This window comes from Haliotis rubra, unplaced genomic scaffold (assembly GCF_003918875.1).
Source record: "Haliotis rubra isolate DU_JTF1 unplaced genomic scaffold, ASM391887v1 Scf532, whole genome shotgun sequence".
NCBI lineage: Eukaryota > Metazoa > Mollusca > Gastropoda > Lepetellida > Haliotidae > Haliotis > Haliotis rubra.
The window spans coordinates 43,479-59,399 of NW_025767227.1; the positions used below are offsets into that span (position 1 = coordinate 43,479).

At 42.5% G+C, this 15,921-nt stretch overlaps 1 protein-coding gene across 2 annotated transcripts; it reads right to left on the reverse strand.

The window, feature by feature from the left end:
- Positions 1-811: 811 nt before the first annotated feature.
- Positions 812-15,765, reverse strand: LOC124253145 (protein unc-93 homolog A-like). Of its 2 annotated transcripts, none has more exons than XM_046686864.1 (4): positions 15,548-15,765; positions 5,341-6,388; positions 2,824-3,091; positions 812-1,742 (listed from the first exon to the last, which is right to left on the reverse strand). In XM_046686864.1, exons 2-4 carry the CDS (start codon positions 6,238-6,240, stop codon positions 1,525-1,527), a joined length of 1,386 nt encoding a protein of 461 aa, XP_046542820.1. In that variant the 5' UTR covers positions 6,241-6,388; positions 15,548-15,765; the 3' UTR covers positions 812-1,524. The 2 variants fall into 2 exon arrangements, with proteins under 2 accessions (XP_046542820.1, XP_046542819.1); XM_046686863.1 differs by having other exon boundaries at positions 15,392-15,765.
- Positions 15,766-15,921: the final 156 nt, after the last annotated feature.

Consider the following 15,921-nt stretch of genomic DNA (forward strand, 5'->3'; position numbering starts at 1 on the left):
TATACAGACATAGCATAGAAAACACAGCACGAAGTACCTGAGGAACTTGGTAGGTAGTCATAGGTATCACTTTATTACATTGTGAAATATACAGTTTTGTTCAATCTTAATTCCTTCTGCTAAGCTATACGTTTGAGAAAGTTGGAGGTGAATCTGCCCAGATGCTCACGTTTCATTTTAATATTCAATCCATTTTACTATTACCCGCTGGCCCGGCCCGGTCCGACTTTTCTTGGCCCCGGGTTTTAGGAAGTCCTCTAAAGTAGTCAAGTTGGTGTCGTGTAAAACATCGGACAAGCTCATTTTAGCCGATTGCTACACACGGACCCGTGGACCAGGGACCTGGTGTTATGTGTTAGTATTTGTACAAGACGTAGCACGAAAGCATCGCATTCAAGTCCATTTTACACATTAAACCTTGGCGCCTTTCCGGGCACTTTCTGGGCGCTCACTAAATTTAGGCCTATTCAAATTTAATTGATCTTCCGTCGTTTTTCCGTCCAGTATCAATTGTGCAACAAAACAGTTCGTGTGTGCAGTGTAGCTTCCAATTGTTGAGGGGCGGTGGGTTAGCCTAGTGGTTAAAGCGTTCGCTCGTCACGCCGAAGGCCCGGATTCGATTTTCCACATGGGTACAATATGTGAAGCCCATTTCTGGTGTCCCCCGCCATGATGTTGCTGGAATATTGCTAAAAGCCGCGTAAAACCATACTCACTAACTCACTCGCTCCAATTGTTGGACAGACAGACTTTCGGCGTAAAAGGCACAATACAGTCGAACAATTCTATGAAATGATGAAAGAAACCATGCCATGACAGCAGGTGTTTACTTCGGGAATAATCACAGATCTCCTGGTCCGCAGAGAGCATAAAACACGTGCGTATGTAGGAACGTAACAAATGAAAAACTGATTTCTCATCATCGACCAACCAAACAATTGGCAATGTTTCAGGGGAACCTAAATTCGGTTTGGGTTGTACAAATTAGAGTTTGTTGCCAATTGTCTCTAACCCAGATGCCAGTACTGCCGGTATTGACTTATGTTCTGATAACGAGTTCGTTAACGCATGTCTACGTAAACACGCTTGTCGGATTTATGAATAAAGTTTATATTGGACTCAAAGGTTAGGTGCTTTTTGTTTTTGTTACGTGAGGAGCAGATGTCTAATCATTTCAAGGTGTATTCACTGTAACGGGAGTGAAGTTCACAGGGTTCTACAAAACTATTCTGATTGCTGCATGTTAAGTTCCTTGCCAGCATTAACGCTAATTATAAACACATGTCAACGAGAAACGAAAATTGCTGAATCCTCGCCGTCTGTGTTCTTCTCTTCATGGTTCACAAGAGAAAAGTCACATTGAATTGTCTCCCTTGGACTAACACGCGCATTCGTCGCCACTCGCCCTCTTTCCGTAACCTCCAAGAAGACGCTATTCGGTTTGTCCCGGAATAACACGAGTTGGTCACGAATGGACTTAACTGCTTGCATCCGAATGATATTGATACTGTCTCTAAGTCACAGCTAAAGGTCCGTGTATTTCCGACTGCTGTTTCGTCTGAAGTGTACTATACCAACCAAAGCCATGGAAACAATGAGGAACCCGCCAAGCAGGTAGAGTTTTACATACTGACATAGCTGGTTGCTATAGATATACGCTATAGTGAAGCCCATCGCTTGCAACGTCCTGAGATTGCCGAAGGCGGGCCCTTGTTTGTGCGTGAACACAACTCCCATGAGGGCTGTAAAGAGAGGAGAGTTTGCATGTGACCATATACCATTAAACTAAAGTGTAAGATAGCATGACATATTATCGACAGTCACGTCAAAACATCTGAGTAGCATAGTGTGAACAGTTTGTACAGAGATCCACCACTCTCGGATTGAGTCAATACTTCACGGTCAAGGTTACAATACTTCACGGTCAAGGTTACGATACTTCACGACCAAGATTACAATACATGTACTTCACGGACAGGAATACAATACTTCAAGGTCAGCGTCACAATACTTCAAGGTCAGGGTTACTATACTTTACGTCATACATACATCTTGTTTTTTCCACGTTATTCTGAATGCCCTTTAAAACAGAAATACAATTTATAAATAAGGAAACGATTCCGCCATCTTCCTACAGGATGACACAGTCTACCACGTTACAAGTCGCTGTGCGCAGTGACGTCCCTTATGTGCGCCAGGATTCAGTGATCCTGAGCTAGAATCTCATGTTGTCCCACAATGATCCTCAATACCCCACATTTCGTGCTTATCCCATTACGCCAAAACCCCGTGGTATAACTGAAGTGGTGTTGAAAGCCGGCATAGATCATCTAAACTCGGGGAGTGGGGTAGCCTAATGGTTAAAGCGTCCGCTCGTCACGCTGTACACCCGGGTTCGATTCCCCACATGGGTACAATATGTGAAGTCCATATCTATTGTCCCCCCGTGGTGAGGTTGCAGGAATATTGCTCAAAGCGGCGTGCAACCACACACACTCTCTCACTCACACATCCAAACTCACCCGGGGGCGGTGGGGTAGCCCAGTGGTTAAAGCGTTGGCTGGTCACGCCGAAGAACCGGGTTCGAATCCCCACATGGGTACAATTTGTGAAGCCCATTTCTGGTGTCCCCCGCCGTGATGTTGCTGGAAAATTGCTAAAAGCGGCGTAAAACCAAATTCAGTCAGTCAGTCAGTCAGTCCCAAACTCACCCACCCTTTCTCGTGGATGCACACTTTAATCATTTAGTACAGCCCTTGTAAAACTGGTTGGTATCAGCAGGACAAATAATAAATATAGACATCAGAAAACCGAAACAATCACCTGCACTCTGTGTTTGCCAAACAGCGTCAGCAATTCCCCATAGACCAGGAACCACGAAGAACACCACCTTGTTGCTAGGCGACGGATGCCAGAGCAGCATGGTCACAATGACGGCGATGTTCACCACAGCAGCAAAGATGAAGAGGACATTGCGGCCGACGTAACGACACAGCCAGCCCACGACGGGGGAGCCGATGGTGTTACAGACCCCGAAGCAGATCATCGTATACCCGACCCAGTTGATGCCAAGGGCACACGTCACGAACGACTGAAACAAAGGTGAGTCTTTTAAGATGAGCGCATCTCTTTTGCCACCCTCAATTAACTAGGTCACGTGATCTCCTTTTCTATATTGGTGGTTTGTTTGTTTGTTTGTTTATTTGTTGAACGCCACATTCAGCACTTATACAGCTGTACGAGGGTGTGAGCGACTGAGGATGATTTTACGCGGCTTTTATAAAAATTCCAGCAATATCACGGCAGGGGACAAGAAGTGGGCTGCACACATTGTGATCACGTGGGGAATCGAACCCGGGTCTTCGACGTGATGAGCGGACGCTTTAACCACTAGGCTACCCCACCGCCCCTACAGCCGTATGGCGGTCTGTAAATAATCGTGTCTGGGCCAGACAATCCAGTGATTAACATCATGAGCATCGATCCACGCAATTGGGATACGATGATAGGCATCAATTAAGTCAGCGAACCTGCCCACCCGATCCACATTGTCGACGTGCATGGTTTTCTGAAGCATGATTGTAATAAGGGCCTATTTTCTTTTTGAATCAGTCATTTAAAGACGTACCGATACAAGCTAGATCTTTGCAGAGTGAGGGATAAAGCACACAGACCATCAAGCGTCACAACCTCCTGCACACGACTGACTGACTGAGTTTGGTTTTACGCCGCTTTTAGCAATATTCCAGCAACATCACGGCGGGGGACACCAGAAATGGGCTTCACACAATGTACCCATGTGGGGATTCGAACCCGGGTCTTCGGCTTGACGAGCCAACGCTTTACTCACTAGGCTACCCCACCGCCCCTCCTGCACATGTAGTCATGTAGTGCGGCGTAAAACACCATTCATATGCCTATTCCTTGACCTTGTTTACGCCATGGTCATCACAAATAACGCGTACCGAGGGATAAAACATCCTCGATAATGAAGTGTATGGCATTTCGTCTAGACCAGACAATCAAGTGATTATTACAAAGAGCACCGTGCGATGCAGTTAGGTTGCCATGACACGCCATCAATCTACATGCCGGATAATTCGATTCACACAGTCGTCTCTTACGACCAGGATAGGTATCTAGAACCCGGAATTCTAGAGAGATCACACCATTTTCAGTCCAGAGCACAGACATATCGATTGTAAAAATGGTGTAAAAAAGATAATCCTACCGTTTGTATTAAAATATATCCATATCACAAGCATCAAACAAAATATGATATCAGGTTTCAGAAATACTGTCAAGGATGTTTTTAATGTTGAAGAAATTATTGCAAAGAAGAATAACGCACTGCCTCCATTCAATGCAAAGTGGAAATATTTGATCACGGTATTGCAGTTGAACCCGTGAAGGTCCGGGTTAGAATATTGATCTTCAGTAACCCATGCTTGTCGTAAGAGGCGACTAACGGGATCGTGTGGTCAGACTTGCTGACTTGGTTGACACGTCATCAGTTCCCAATTGCGCAGATCGATGCTCATGTTGTTGATCACTGGATTGTCTAGTCCAGACTCGATTACTTACAGACCGCCGCCATATAGCTGGTATATTGTTGAGTGCGGCGTAAAACTAACTCACTCACTCACTGAAACGTTGAACACGACGGGGGAGTGTGACGGAGCCATGATACATATGCCAGTTTCACTATCCATGCGAGGTATGTTCCCACAAAAGAACATATATGTTCATAATGTCCCGAAAACGTTTACATAACGCCATGAACAACTTAGTTAAATAAGATTAAATTAAAAGTTAAACAGAAGCGAATGTTTATCCATTACCCAAACTCGTTCCAGCAGTGCAAATGTTTGTAAATCAAACAAGATATTTGAGTAACTCATACAAGTCAATACTGGTGTTTCTGTTGCAGGTTCCTTCTTTTCTCGTTTTCCTGGTACACGATTTACTTCCCAATCTATCTCAACCTGAATATATTGTGTCAAAACAAGTGTTTTTATGGTTTAGATCAATGGATAAGATCAATAGTGAAGATCTATACTGAAGATCATTACTTAAAATCGATTGTTAAGAACAATAGTAAAGACCTATAGATAGGATAACTAGTTAAGATCAATAATTTAATTGATTGTTAAGATCAACATTGAAGACATATAGTTAGAATCAATAGTTCAGATTGAAGGTCAATCGCTGCGATAAACAGTAAAGACATAGCGAAGATCAATATCTTCAAAGTATGAAGCTAAGATCTCTAGTTAAATTCACTAGCAAAGACCTATGGCTAAGATCAATAGTTAAGATCTGTGATTCCTCTGCACTCACCTTTGTATATTCAGCGAACAGATACACTTGTTCCATGCCTGTGTATAGACAGAGTGGCGCCAGTAACGCCATGTTGATGTCCGTCACAAGAAGCTTCAACGTTGACGACAGAAGTGCCACGACGCCCATGTCATTCTCAGATCCTCGGGGAGTGATAGGCTTCAGGAATAATACAGTAATGATAAGCCCAACCACAACACAACCGAGATAGATCGTCAGTAACACATACACTGTCGTGTCGTCTGGTTTCCTTGATTCCGCTGACGTCTCATTTGAAAATGGCGGGAGATTTCCAGGACAGTCTTTTGCTCCACAATGAGTAACATCATCGATGGTGATGTTATTGCTAACATTGTTGAAAACAAGAGAACTGATGAGGTTGCCCCATATTTGAGTGCTCTGAAACGCCATGCAAAATATTCCGAAAAATCTACTGACCACAGAATCCAAGTTTTCTTTTGTAACTTTGGAATAATCAACAGCGGAAGTAGTCACATATACACCTTGAGCAGTCCAAAGAAGTCCTGTACCTAGTCCAATAATTACTGAGCCTGGAATCAAGGTATATGTCTTCGGGTAATAGTTGGACCCAACAAACACACCGAAACTTATCCAGGACAGAACTAAAGCTCCTTTGCATCCAGTGAATCTGATGATAGCGGGTGCTATTAGAGAGGTGATGAGTCCACTTCCGGTAAGGGCGGCTAGAGAGTAGATCCCAAGGTCAAGGTTAAGGCTTGCTTCAAGGTTCTGTAGGCCTGAGAAAGCTGTGAGGGTGAACACCCAGATGACACAAAGCGCGGTCAGGTTCTGTCGGACTGTCTTAATTGTCGTCTGCCTTTCGACATCTGGACTTTTTGAAAGAATGGGTGTTGTGTCCGAATCTTCTTGAAACGCCATAACGCCTGAGGAAACCGCCTCTCAATGCACAGACGATGGGCAGGCGTTTGTGTTCGTTTGCCGTTTCATATAAGAGGGTGAGTTTTCATTTGCTTTACTCCACAGTAAGTGGTTTGTACCAGGTGTATCACGATGGGTTGTCTGCAACCTGGAAAGGTGAAGCAGTGGTTAGTAGCAACTGTTACACAAGTAAACTGAAAGGTGAATGTGGTGGAATACTCGAAGTTTGATTTTCATCTGAGATAATGTTCCAGATTATGTGTGAGCAAACACTTGAAAATTGGATTTGATTAATAATTTGACAAATATCAGCAAAACGTAACGAAGCTGACACCAGCCGCCGAAACACTCAGGTCCAAAGCGCACCTATGATATCTACATGACATACATCAGCATAGCCATTTCTCTTTGGTTCCATATTTGGTCGCCATGAAACATGGATGAACACTTCCTTTTGCCCTGCAGTTGATCAAAGCCACAAAACCTTGCCCACACCAGTAAGAAATCTCTGCTGAAATCAGAGTCGATTCTACAATTCTGACTAAATTATAGGTATGTGTTTGCTTGTCGTCGCATTCAGCAGTATTTCAACTATACGACGTGGTCTGTAGAGAGTCGAGTCTGGACGACACAATCCAGTGATTTCTTGCTGCGTTGATTGTTAATATTTGTGTTCAGGCCATGAAGCAGCAGGAAGCAGCATGAACAACATGGACATCATCAGCGTGTTGAATTTGACCATCCCCTCCTCATCTCTGTTTGCTGGTCATCATCACCACAGGTTGTACACTCACCACAGGTTGTACACTCATAACATGTAATACACTCACTACAGATTGTACACTCACCACTGGTCTTACACTCACCACAGTTTATAAATTCACCACAGGTTAAACAGTCACCACCGGTTGTACACTCACCACAGGTTGAACACTCACTACAGGTTGTACACTCACCACTGGTCTTACACTCACCACAGTTTATAAATTCACCACAGGTTGTACACTCACAGCAGGTTGTACACTCACCCCTGGTCTGACACTCACCACAGTTTATACATTAACCACAGGTTGTACACTCACCACAGGTTGTACACTCACCACAGTTTATACACTCACCACTGTTTATACATTCACCACAGGTTATACATTCACCACAGGTTATACACTCACTCACCACAGGTTGTACACTCACCACAGTTTATACACTCTCCACAGTTTATACATTCACCACAGGTTATACATTCACCACAGGTTATACACTCACCACAGGTTATACGTTCACAACAGGTTATACACTCACCACTGGTCTTACATTCACCACAGTTTATACATTCACCACAGGTTGTACATTCACCACAGGTTGTACACTCACCACAGGTTGTACACTCACAAAAGGTTATACACTCAACACAGGTTGTACACTCACCACAGGTTATACACTCACCACTGGTTGAACACTCACCATAGTTTATACATTTACCACAGGTTGTATACTCACAACATGTTATACATTTACCACAGGTTGTACACTCACAACATGTTATACATTTACCACAGGTTATACACTCACAACAGGTTGTACACTCTCCACAGGTTGTACACTCACCAGAGGTCATACACTCCCCACAGGTTATACACTCACCACTGGTCTTACATTCACCACAGTTTATACATTCACCATAGGTTATACACTCACCACAGGTTATACATTCACCAGAGGTTATACACTCCCCACAGGTTATACATTCACCACAGGTTGAACACTCACCACAGTTTATACACTCACCACGCGTTGTACACTCACCACAGGTTGTAAAATCACCACAGGTTATACATTCACCACTGGTTGAACACTCACCACAGGTTAAACGCTCACCACTGGTTGAAAACTCACCACTGGTTGAAAACTCACCACTGGTCTTACACTCACTACAGTTTATACATTCACCACAGGTTGTACACTCACCACAGTTTATGCATTCACCACAGGTTGTACACTCACCACAGGTTATACATTCACCACAGTTTATACATTCAACACAGGTTATACACTCACCACAGGTTATACACTCACCACAGGTTATATATTCACCACTGGTTGAACACTCACCACTGGTCTTACACTCACTACAGTTTATACATTCACCACAGGTTATACACTCACCACAGGTTATACACTCACCACAGGTTGTACACTCACCACAGTTTATACATTCACCACAGGTTGTACACTCACCACAGGTTATACATTCACCACAGGTTATACACTCACCACAGGTTATACATTCACCACAGTTTATACATTCACCACAGGTTATACACTCACCACAGGTTATACACTCACCACAGGTTGTACACTCACCACAGTTTATACATTCACCACAGTTTATACATTCACCACAGGTTGTACACTCACCACAGGTTATACACTCACCACTGGTCTTACACTCACTACAGTTTATACATTCACCACAGGTTGTACACTCACCACAGTTTATACATTCACCACAGTTTATACATTCACCACTGGTTGAACACTCACCACAGGTTGTACACTCACCACTGGTCTTACACTCACTACAGTGTATACATTCACCACAGGTTGTACACTCACCACAGTTTATACATTCACCACAGGTTGTACACTCACCACAGGTTCTACATTCACCACAGGTTATACACTCACCACAGGTTGTACACTCTCCACAGGTTATACACTCACAACAGGTTGTACACTCACCACAGGTTATACACTCACCACAGGTTATACACTCACCACAGGTTATACACTCACCGCAGGTTGTACACTCACCACAGGTTCTACATTCACCACAGGTTATACACTCACAACATGTTGTACACTCACCACAGGTTATACACTCACCACAGGTTGTACACTCTCCACAGGTTATACACTCACAACAGGTTGTACACTCACCACAGGTTATACACTCACCACAGGTTATACACTCACCGCAGGTTGTACACTCACCACGGGTTGTACACTCACCACAGGTTATACACTCACCACTCACCAAGAACTCCAGCCTCGTTGTCAGAAGTATGTGGACTTCGGGATGGATCATGTCGAACTGTCATGAACTGCTAACACAACAAGCCAGTCCATCGTGCATGGGCTATGAACTCTTCACCTACCACTCGTATTGCATATGTTCCTGTAGTGTCTCCTGACAAAACTGACTCAGCCACAATACATCCATGGCAACTGGTTGCTATTCAGTTGACTGAGTTGCTCGTGATTCGTATAACAATATCATTCCCGCAGCACTATTCAATCAGGTTATAAAAATAGTTTGTGTTTCTAAGCTGTCGCCAATGTTTGGAGAAGCACAGAAGTTTTGTTACTAATTTACAGTTGGAAATATGTTACGGCTGTCGCCACTGACATCAGCTTACTCTGTGGGAGAAACTGTTGATTCCGATAGCCACCTTGGAGGGTTTCTAACTTTCGGTTTGGTTTGTTTGCTGTTTAAAGCGCATTTCACGAATTCGCCGAGTTCGGTTGAGCTTTTGATGTTTCTCGTCTCCCTCAGTGGGCAGGGAGAGTGAGTGAGTGAGTAAGTTCGGTGTAACGCCGCACTCAGCAATATCCCGCTATATGGCGGCGGTCTGTGAATAATCGAGTCTGGACCAGACAATCCAGTGATCAACAACATGAGCATCGATCTACTTGGGATACGATGTGTTGTGAAAGAGAAATTGCCCCGTTATATTACAGGTCGTAGTCACGTTGGCCAATTGGCTGCATAATAAAGACATTTAACGGAGGTGGGATACACCAAAGGATTAACTCGACAAAATACGAGGCGTCGTCCACATTCGCTTTCAGTTTTATCAATAAATCTTTATGAACCAGTGATTTATGTTAAGTCAGCCTGACCCTTGTAGTTACATAGCGAACTCGCCAAGGTAGCCGAGTTACGTGATAAAATGACAGTGTGTACCGTAAGGTGGCTACAATGACTGGGATAATTCGTACAATTTGTTGGTACTGGTATATTTTAAGAAATATTAGTACACACATAAGTAAACGCCAACATGGAATAGGTGATATGAAGGCTTGCTAAAAAGGTGGACACCAGAGTACAAGCGCACCTTTAATAGAGTGTGTAATTCATGTTCAGCGGATCCTGGTACAGCTAAAGTGGACAAGTCGGTTAAATATAGTTTAGAGGCATTAACAGCTGTAAGATACATGATTAGATACTATGGATATTTAAAAACCCAATACTATGGGATTCGTAACACACTCCTTTGTTAACCGGGCTTGTACTTTGGAATCACCCTAATAATACGTTTGAGGAAAATGACAATCTAAAATCAGTGAAATAAGTAATTACTGTTTCATACCATAAAATAATACATTAAAGATTTTTTTATGACGGCCTGTAAATAGTCACTGAACCAGACCACAGGCAAACCGTAGCGCAAATAGGGTTGCGCAACAGAGGAAAAAGTCTGCTTATATGCGAGCGAAGCGAACAAAGGTTGGCGTCGTACTTCTCTCGCTTCGGTTCGAAAAATAGTTTCAAGTCAAAACATTGATTACACACCAGTCTCGTCTCCTGCTGACTGGGTTCCGTCCTATTGCGCAACTAAGTACACTAACCAGTCCAGAAATTTGAGACAAATTATTTCAACTGGATACATAAATATTAAACAGGATTATTTGATACATCTAACCACTTATATATTGCAACACTACGTGCTCTGTTGTCGTACAGCGTGCTCTAAAAAACGGAAATCTGGAAATCGTGGAAATCTCAAAACGAGGCTCTGCCGCTAAAATGGTTTGGCGATCTGGTACGGACTTGATATTATATCTATCGCATTGTGCGGTACAAAACTACACTGAATAACCGCAAAGAATACATAACAGGTGTAACCAGTGAGCCAGATGAATTGTGAATCATATTACGACCTCATCAAACAGAGACAGTCTGTGACGTCTTAGTTAAGGTCATGCTCCCTTCACCTTGCAATAAAATATAGAAATACGATGTTATTAGAGTTTAAAATTAAAATTAACTTGTAAATACCATTTTCCTATGAAACAAGGACTTGGAATTCAGTGAAACCATAGTTTTTTGTGGTGTCTCTTTTTACTTTCACACGAGAAACTTCGGATCGGTTGAAAAGTAGGTCATTGTCTGAATAGGTTCATGAGACTGTTTCGGTTTGTAATGTCAAAGTAAAATATCGCCACCATCAAAGGTAGACACCCATTTCCTCACTGGGTTGTGCTCTCAGAATTCCAACATCATATTTAATAAATTCTCACGTAAAATATAATTCATTCAACATTTTAAGCGCCACTCATATCATATCAAATAGTTCTTCGACCCCGTTATCCCTGCCAGCTTCAGGTTCAACAGAGTGAAGGGACAGGGGAGTTAACTCGAAATATACTTGTTGAATCATTCGTCACACACTTTAAAAAATAACCACACTTTACTTATCACACCCTGTAATACGCACCAGCGATAAGACGTTTGCTAGTGGCCGTTATGGTTTGCTATGTACAGAGTAACGGCTCGCTACTGCTGAAACTACTTTTTACCATGTGGTCTTGCCCCACAAATTGTGTAAATAAAGTCAAACGTTGTGCCTTTTGGGGACAAATATATCAGATTTTGATAACATAATAGTTATCTAATGACTTGATCTAATAATCGGACCAAATGTTACATTAATTGTGTAAAAAATCGATGTTATTTGGTATGTTTTGGCATCAAATGGAAATAATGTCTGGTTTTAATTGTCATAACAGCATACATTTCACAAACCAATGTTATAACAGGTGACAAGTATTACCATATGTATGTGTGTAATCGGATGTGGATAATTTCAATTAAATAGTGAAGTTACAGACGAATTTTTAATTTGAGAGGCTACGGCTTGCTACACGTTGAGAGACACGTTTGCTAGTGGCAATTTGTTTTCAATGATACGGTTTGCTAGCATTGCTTTTGTTGATATGGTTTGGTCTTCCAGGTCCATGAAGTACAGGTGTCACGGCTCCGATGTAAAAAGTGCCCTATTTGACGAAATTATCCAAACATTTTGTAACACCAATCCAGAAAATGAACCGAAAATTAGAGCAGAATGTTTGTCGCCAGTGACTCGCCACTGACGGGCAAATTGCAATATGTGACCAAAACTTTCAAATTGTGCCCATAAAAGTTCGCAATAACGGATAAAATGTATTTCCGTCACCTGATAATGAGCACATCACACTGCATGCATATGAAAGTGAGACATTCTAAGATTGATCCAGTGGGCAGCCAGAAACAAGTACAACTGGTGGTACAGAATCACAAATAAGAACGGTCTATACTAGTAAAGAAATTAGTGATGATGAAAGTCGAGAAGCTTTTGGAGAAGGTGGCAAACTTAGTAGTGACACCTCGGACTCACAAAATGAGAGTATTGACAAAGATATTGAAATTATTACCATCAGTTGTAGATAGTTTGAGAGAAGTTGGTAGATATTTAGAATGGAAACGTTTCTGTCACATGTTAGCCGACAGTACATTCCCAACAGAAAACCGCGCCTTCCATTTTTTCATGGATGTTATCATACTACAATGAATCTGCTGTTCAGCAAAGAGGTCATTGCTTTTTGGAAAACAGGTTACAGACTGTTTCATGGTCAGTTTATCCGATTTATGTCTGGATTAAAAACCTTTTGTCAGGTTCAGTTTGGGAGATTCCACACTGGGAGATTATGATCCATCTTCTTCAAGTATCAACCTTGATGTCCCAAGTTTGAATATTAGAATTCAAATAATTGTGAAACAATTCCTCATGACATAAAACCAGGCATCAGATCTCAGTTTCTTTCTATTTCGAAGTTAAATCAGCTCTGAAATGGAGTTTTACAAACTGCAGTAATTGTTAATGTGTTGATTTCACTATTGTTGTGACCATTAGCAACCGGTAACAGACACCATAGCAAACCGTATTTACGCACATGGCTTACCATTAGCAACCGGTAACAGACACCATAGCAAACCGTACTTACACACATGGCTTACCATTAGCAACCAGTAACAGACACCATAGCAAACCGTACTTACACACATGGCTTACCATTAGCAACCGGTAACAAACACCATAGCAAACCGTATTTACGTACATGGCTTACCATTAGCAACCGGTAACAGACACCATAGCAAACCGTACTTACACACATGGCTTTTGTTGTGACCATTAGCAACCGGTAACAGACACCATAGCAAACCGTATTTACGCACATGGCTTATCATTAGCGACTGTAGCATCAAATCTATAACATGTTGTGAATATTATGCCATATCAGCCTTTCCTGACATATTACGGTCAATACAGTTAACAATCATGTTATGGTAATGCTTCTTGAAAATAAATATATGAGTTGAATTTCTCTTTGCGACAAATTGAGATAATAATTAACAAATGAAATCGAAAGTATCAACACTGTTTAGAATCAAAGATCACAAATTCGTAAATTTACACTTAAAACAATTCCTTTCAACACAGTCTCATTTTCAGATACTTCATCTAAATACTGGCTATCTACGATTGACCAGATGTTTACACTGTAGCGTATAAATGTGATAAATGTATCTGTCACTGTGACGCAACCAATGTTATTCAGCCGTAGCGAGCCGTTACTCTGTACATAGCAAACCGTAACGGCAAACGTCTTATCGCTGGTGCGTATTAAAGGGTGTGCTTATATTTCCCGCAAAAATAACTACTTGTGGGATTACCTCCCTTGCTTACATTCACTCGCTACGTCAGTTCTAAGTGGGTTTTTTTAAGAATAAATGTTACGAAAATTCTTACAATACCGACGGCAGATAAGATAAATAATCTTCAACGGTTTTAGGGTAAACTTAGGCAATATGATATTTCTGTTTAACTACTGTTTATTCTTGTTCCTTCACTCGCTGACTTGGTTGATTCACGACATCGTATCATAACCTCTTAGCTCGATACTCATGATGCATGATACTATGAGGTATCAGTAACGCTGGAGGGGGTCGTTGTCGACACAGACAGACAGACAGACAGATTATTTATGAAAGTCTCACCTCAAATTTTTACATAAAATACATATGGTACAGAGTATAAAAGTGTAAAAAGTGAGCCGCCTTAAAAAGGGTTATGAGAGACTAAGATTAATTTACAATAAATAGATAAACTTCCTTATATACATAGATTATCGTCGATAAAGGCACAGATACTACAGATATGTACCCCAGGTACGTTTCTGTATACAGACAAAGTCAAAATGCAGAAACGTACCCGGTGCCCTACGTATACACGACGGCCGAGTCCATATTCCACAACCCAAAACCGAAAACGTTTAAGCTTGTTCTCGTTCAACTGATTAGGAGTGGTACTGTGCATCGCAAATTATTCGTTACAGTGTATGCTCGCTATAGTGTATGCTCGCCACAGTGTATGCTCGCTATAGTGTATGCTCGCTATAGGGTATGTTTCTTATCTAACGCATCTAATGCATCTAAAGTATGACAGCTCCGATCACAAAAGCGGCACAGTGCAGAATGGAATCGTCCGACGGTACCTTTCAGTATTCAGACTCTGACTAGGGTACGTTTCTCTATACCTGGGGTACACATCTGTAGTACCCGTGCCGACAACGGCCCCGAAACTTCTGCAATAAACTTACCGTATTGTCTCTAATAAGCGCCTGGCTCCAGACCCGGCGCCTATTAGAGGCCCGGCGCTTATTAAAATACCCTGTGTTTTTAAAAGCGGGGATGAGTACAAAGCCTTCATTCTGTCCATCTGTCCTTCGGTCCCGGGGCGGTGCGGTAGCCTAATGGTTAAAGCGTTGGCTCGTCACGCCGAAGACCCGGGTTCGAATTCCCACATGGGTACAATGTGTGAAGCCCATTTCTGGTGTCCCCCCGCCGTGATGTTGCTGGAATATTGCTAAAAGCGGCGTAAAACCAAAATCAGTCAGTCAGTCAGTCCTTCGGTCCCATCACTTAATATATTTATTTTTAGACCAAGGGGAGAATACATTTGCGAAAACATGCAAGGTCTATACCCGGCGGTTATTAGAGGCCCGGCGCTTAATAAAGACCCCGCGCTTAATAGAGGAAATACGGTACCTCTCATACCCCTGGCCTCTTCCGCTGTAACCTTTGCCCCCATGGAAAATGGACTTTCGATCTACTCTGTCGAACACAGGCATCTGAGACTTGACCACCAAACATAAACTCACGTCAACAGCGCAGCACTTAGTGAAGATTGTCCTATTTACTCACCCCGCATGACAGGGTAGTTCTCTCTGTCCGTGTGTCTGTCTCTCCGCTATCTACTCGCGTTGCTTGTACACTGCGCTCCCTCGTAAGCCGACTATCGGGCGAGTACTGTGAACCTTCAACCCGCAGTAAATAGGTCGCTGGCTTGCATAACCGTGGTGGACAGCGGCCACCACATGCATGTAGTTGTGAACACTGACTACAGGCTCGTACATTACCGGTTTATTTCTCACTCCCGGCACGTCACGGTAGTTTGACCACGCCGCCATTACAATAAATATGGGGGTCGTGTCAAAGATATATCATGATATTTTGCAGAGTCAGATAAGGGACGGTCCTCCGTGTCAGTGGGTGAGTGAGTAATGTTTTACGTCGCC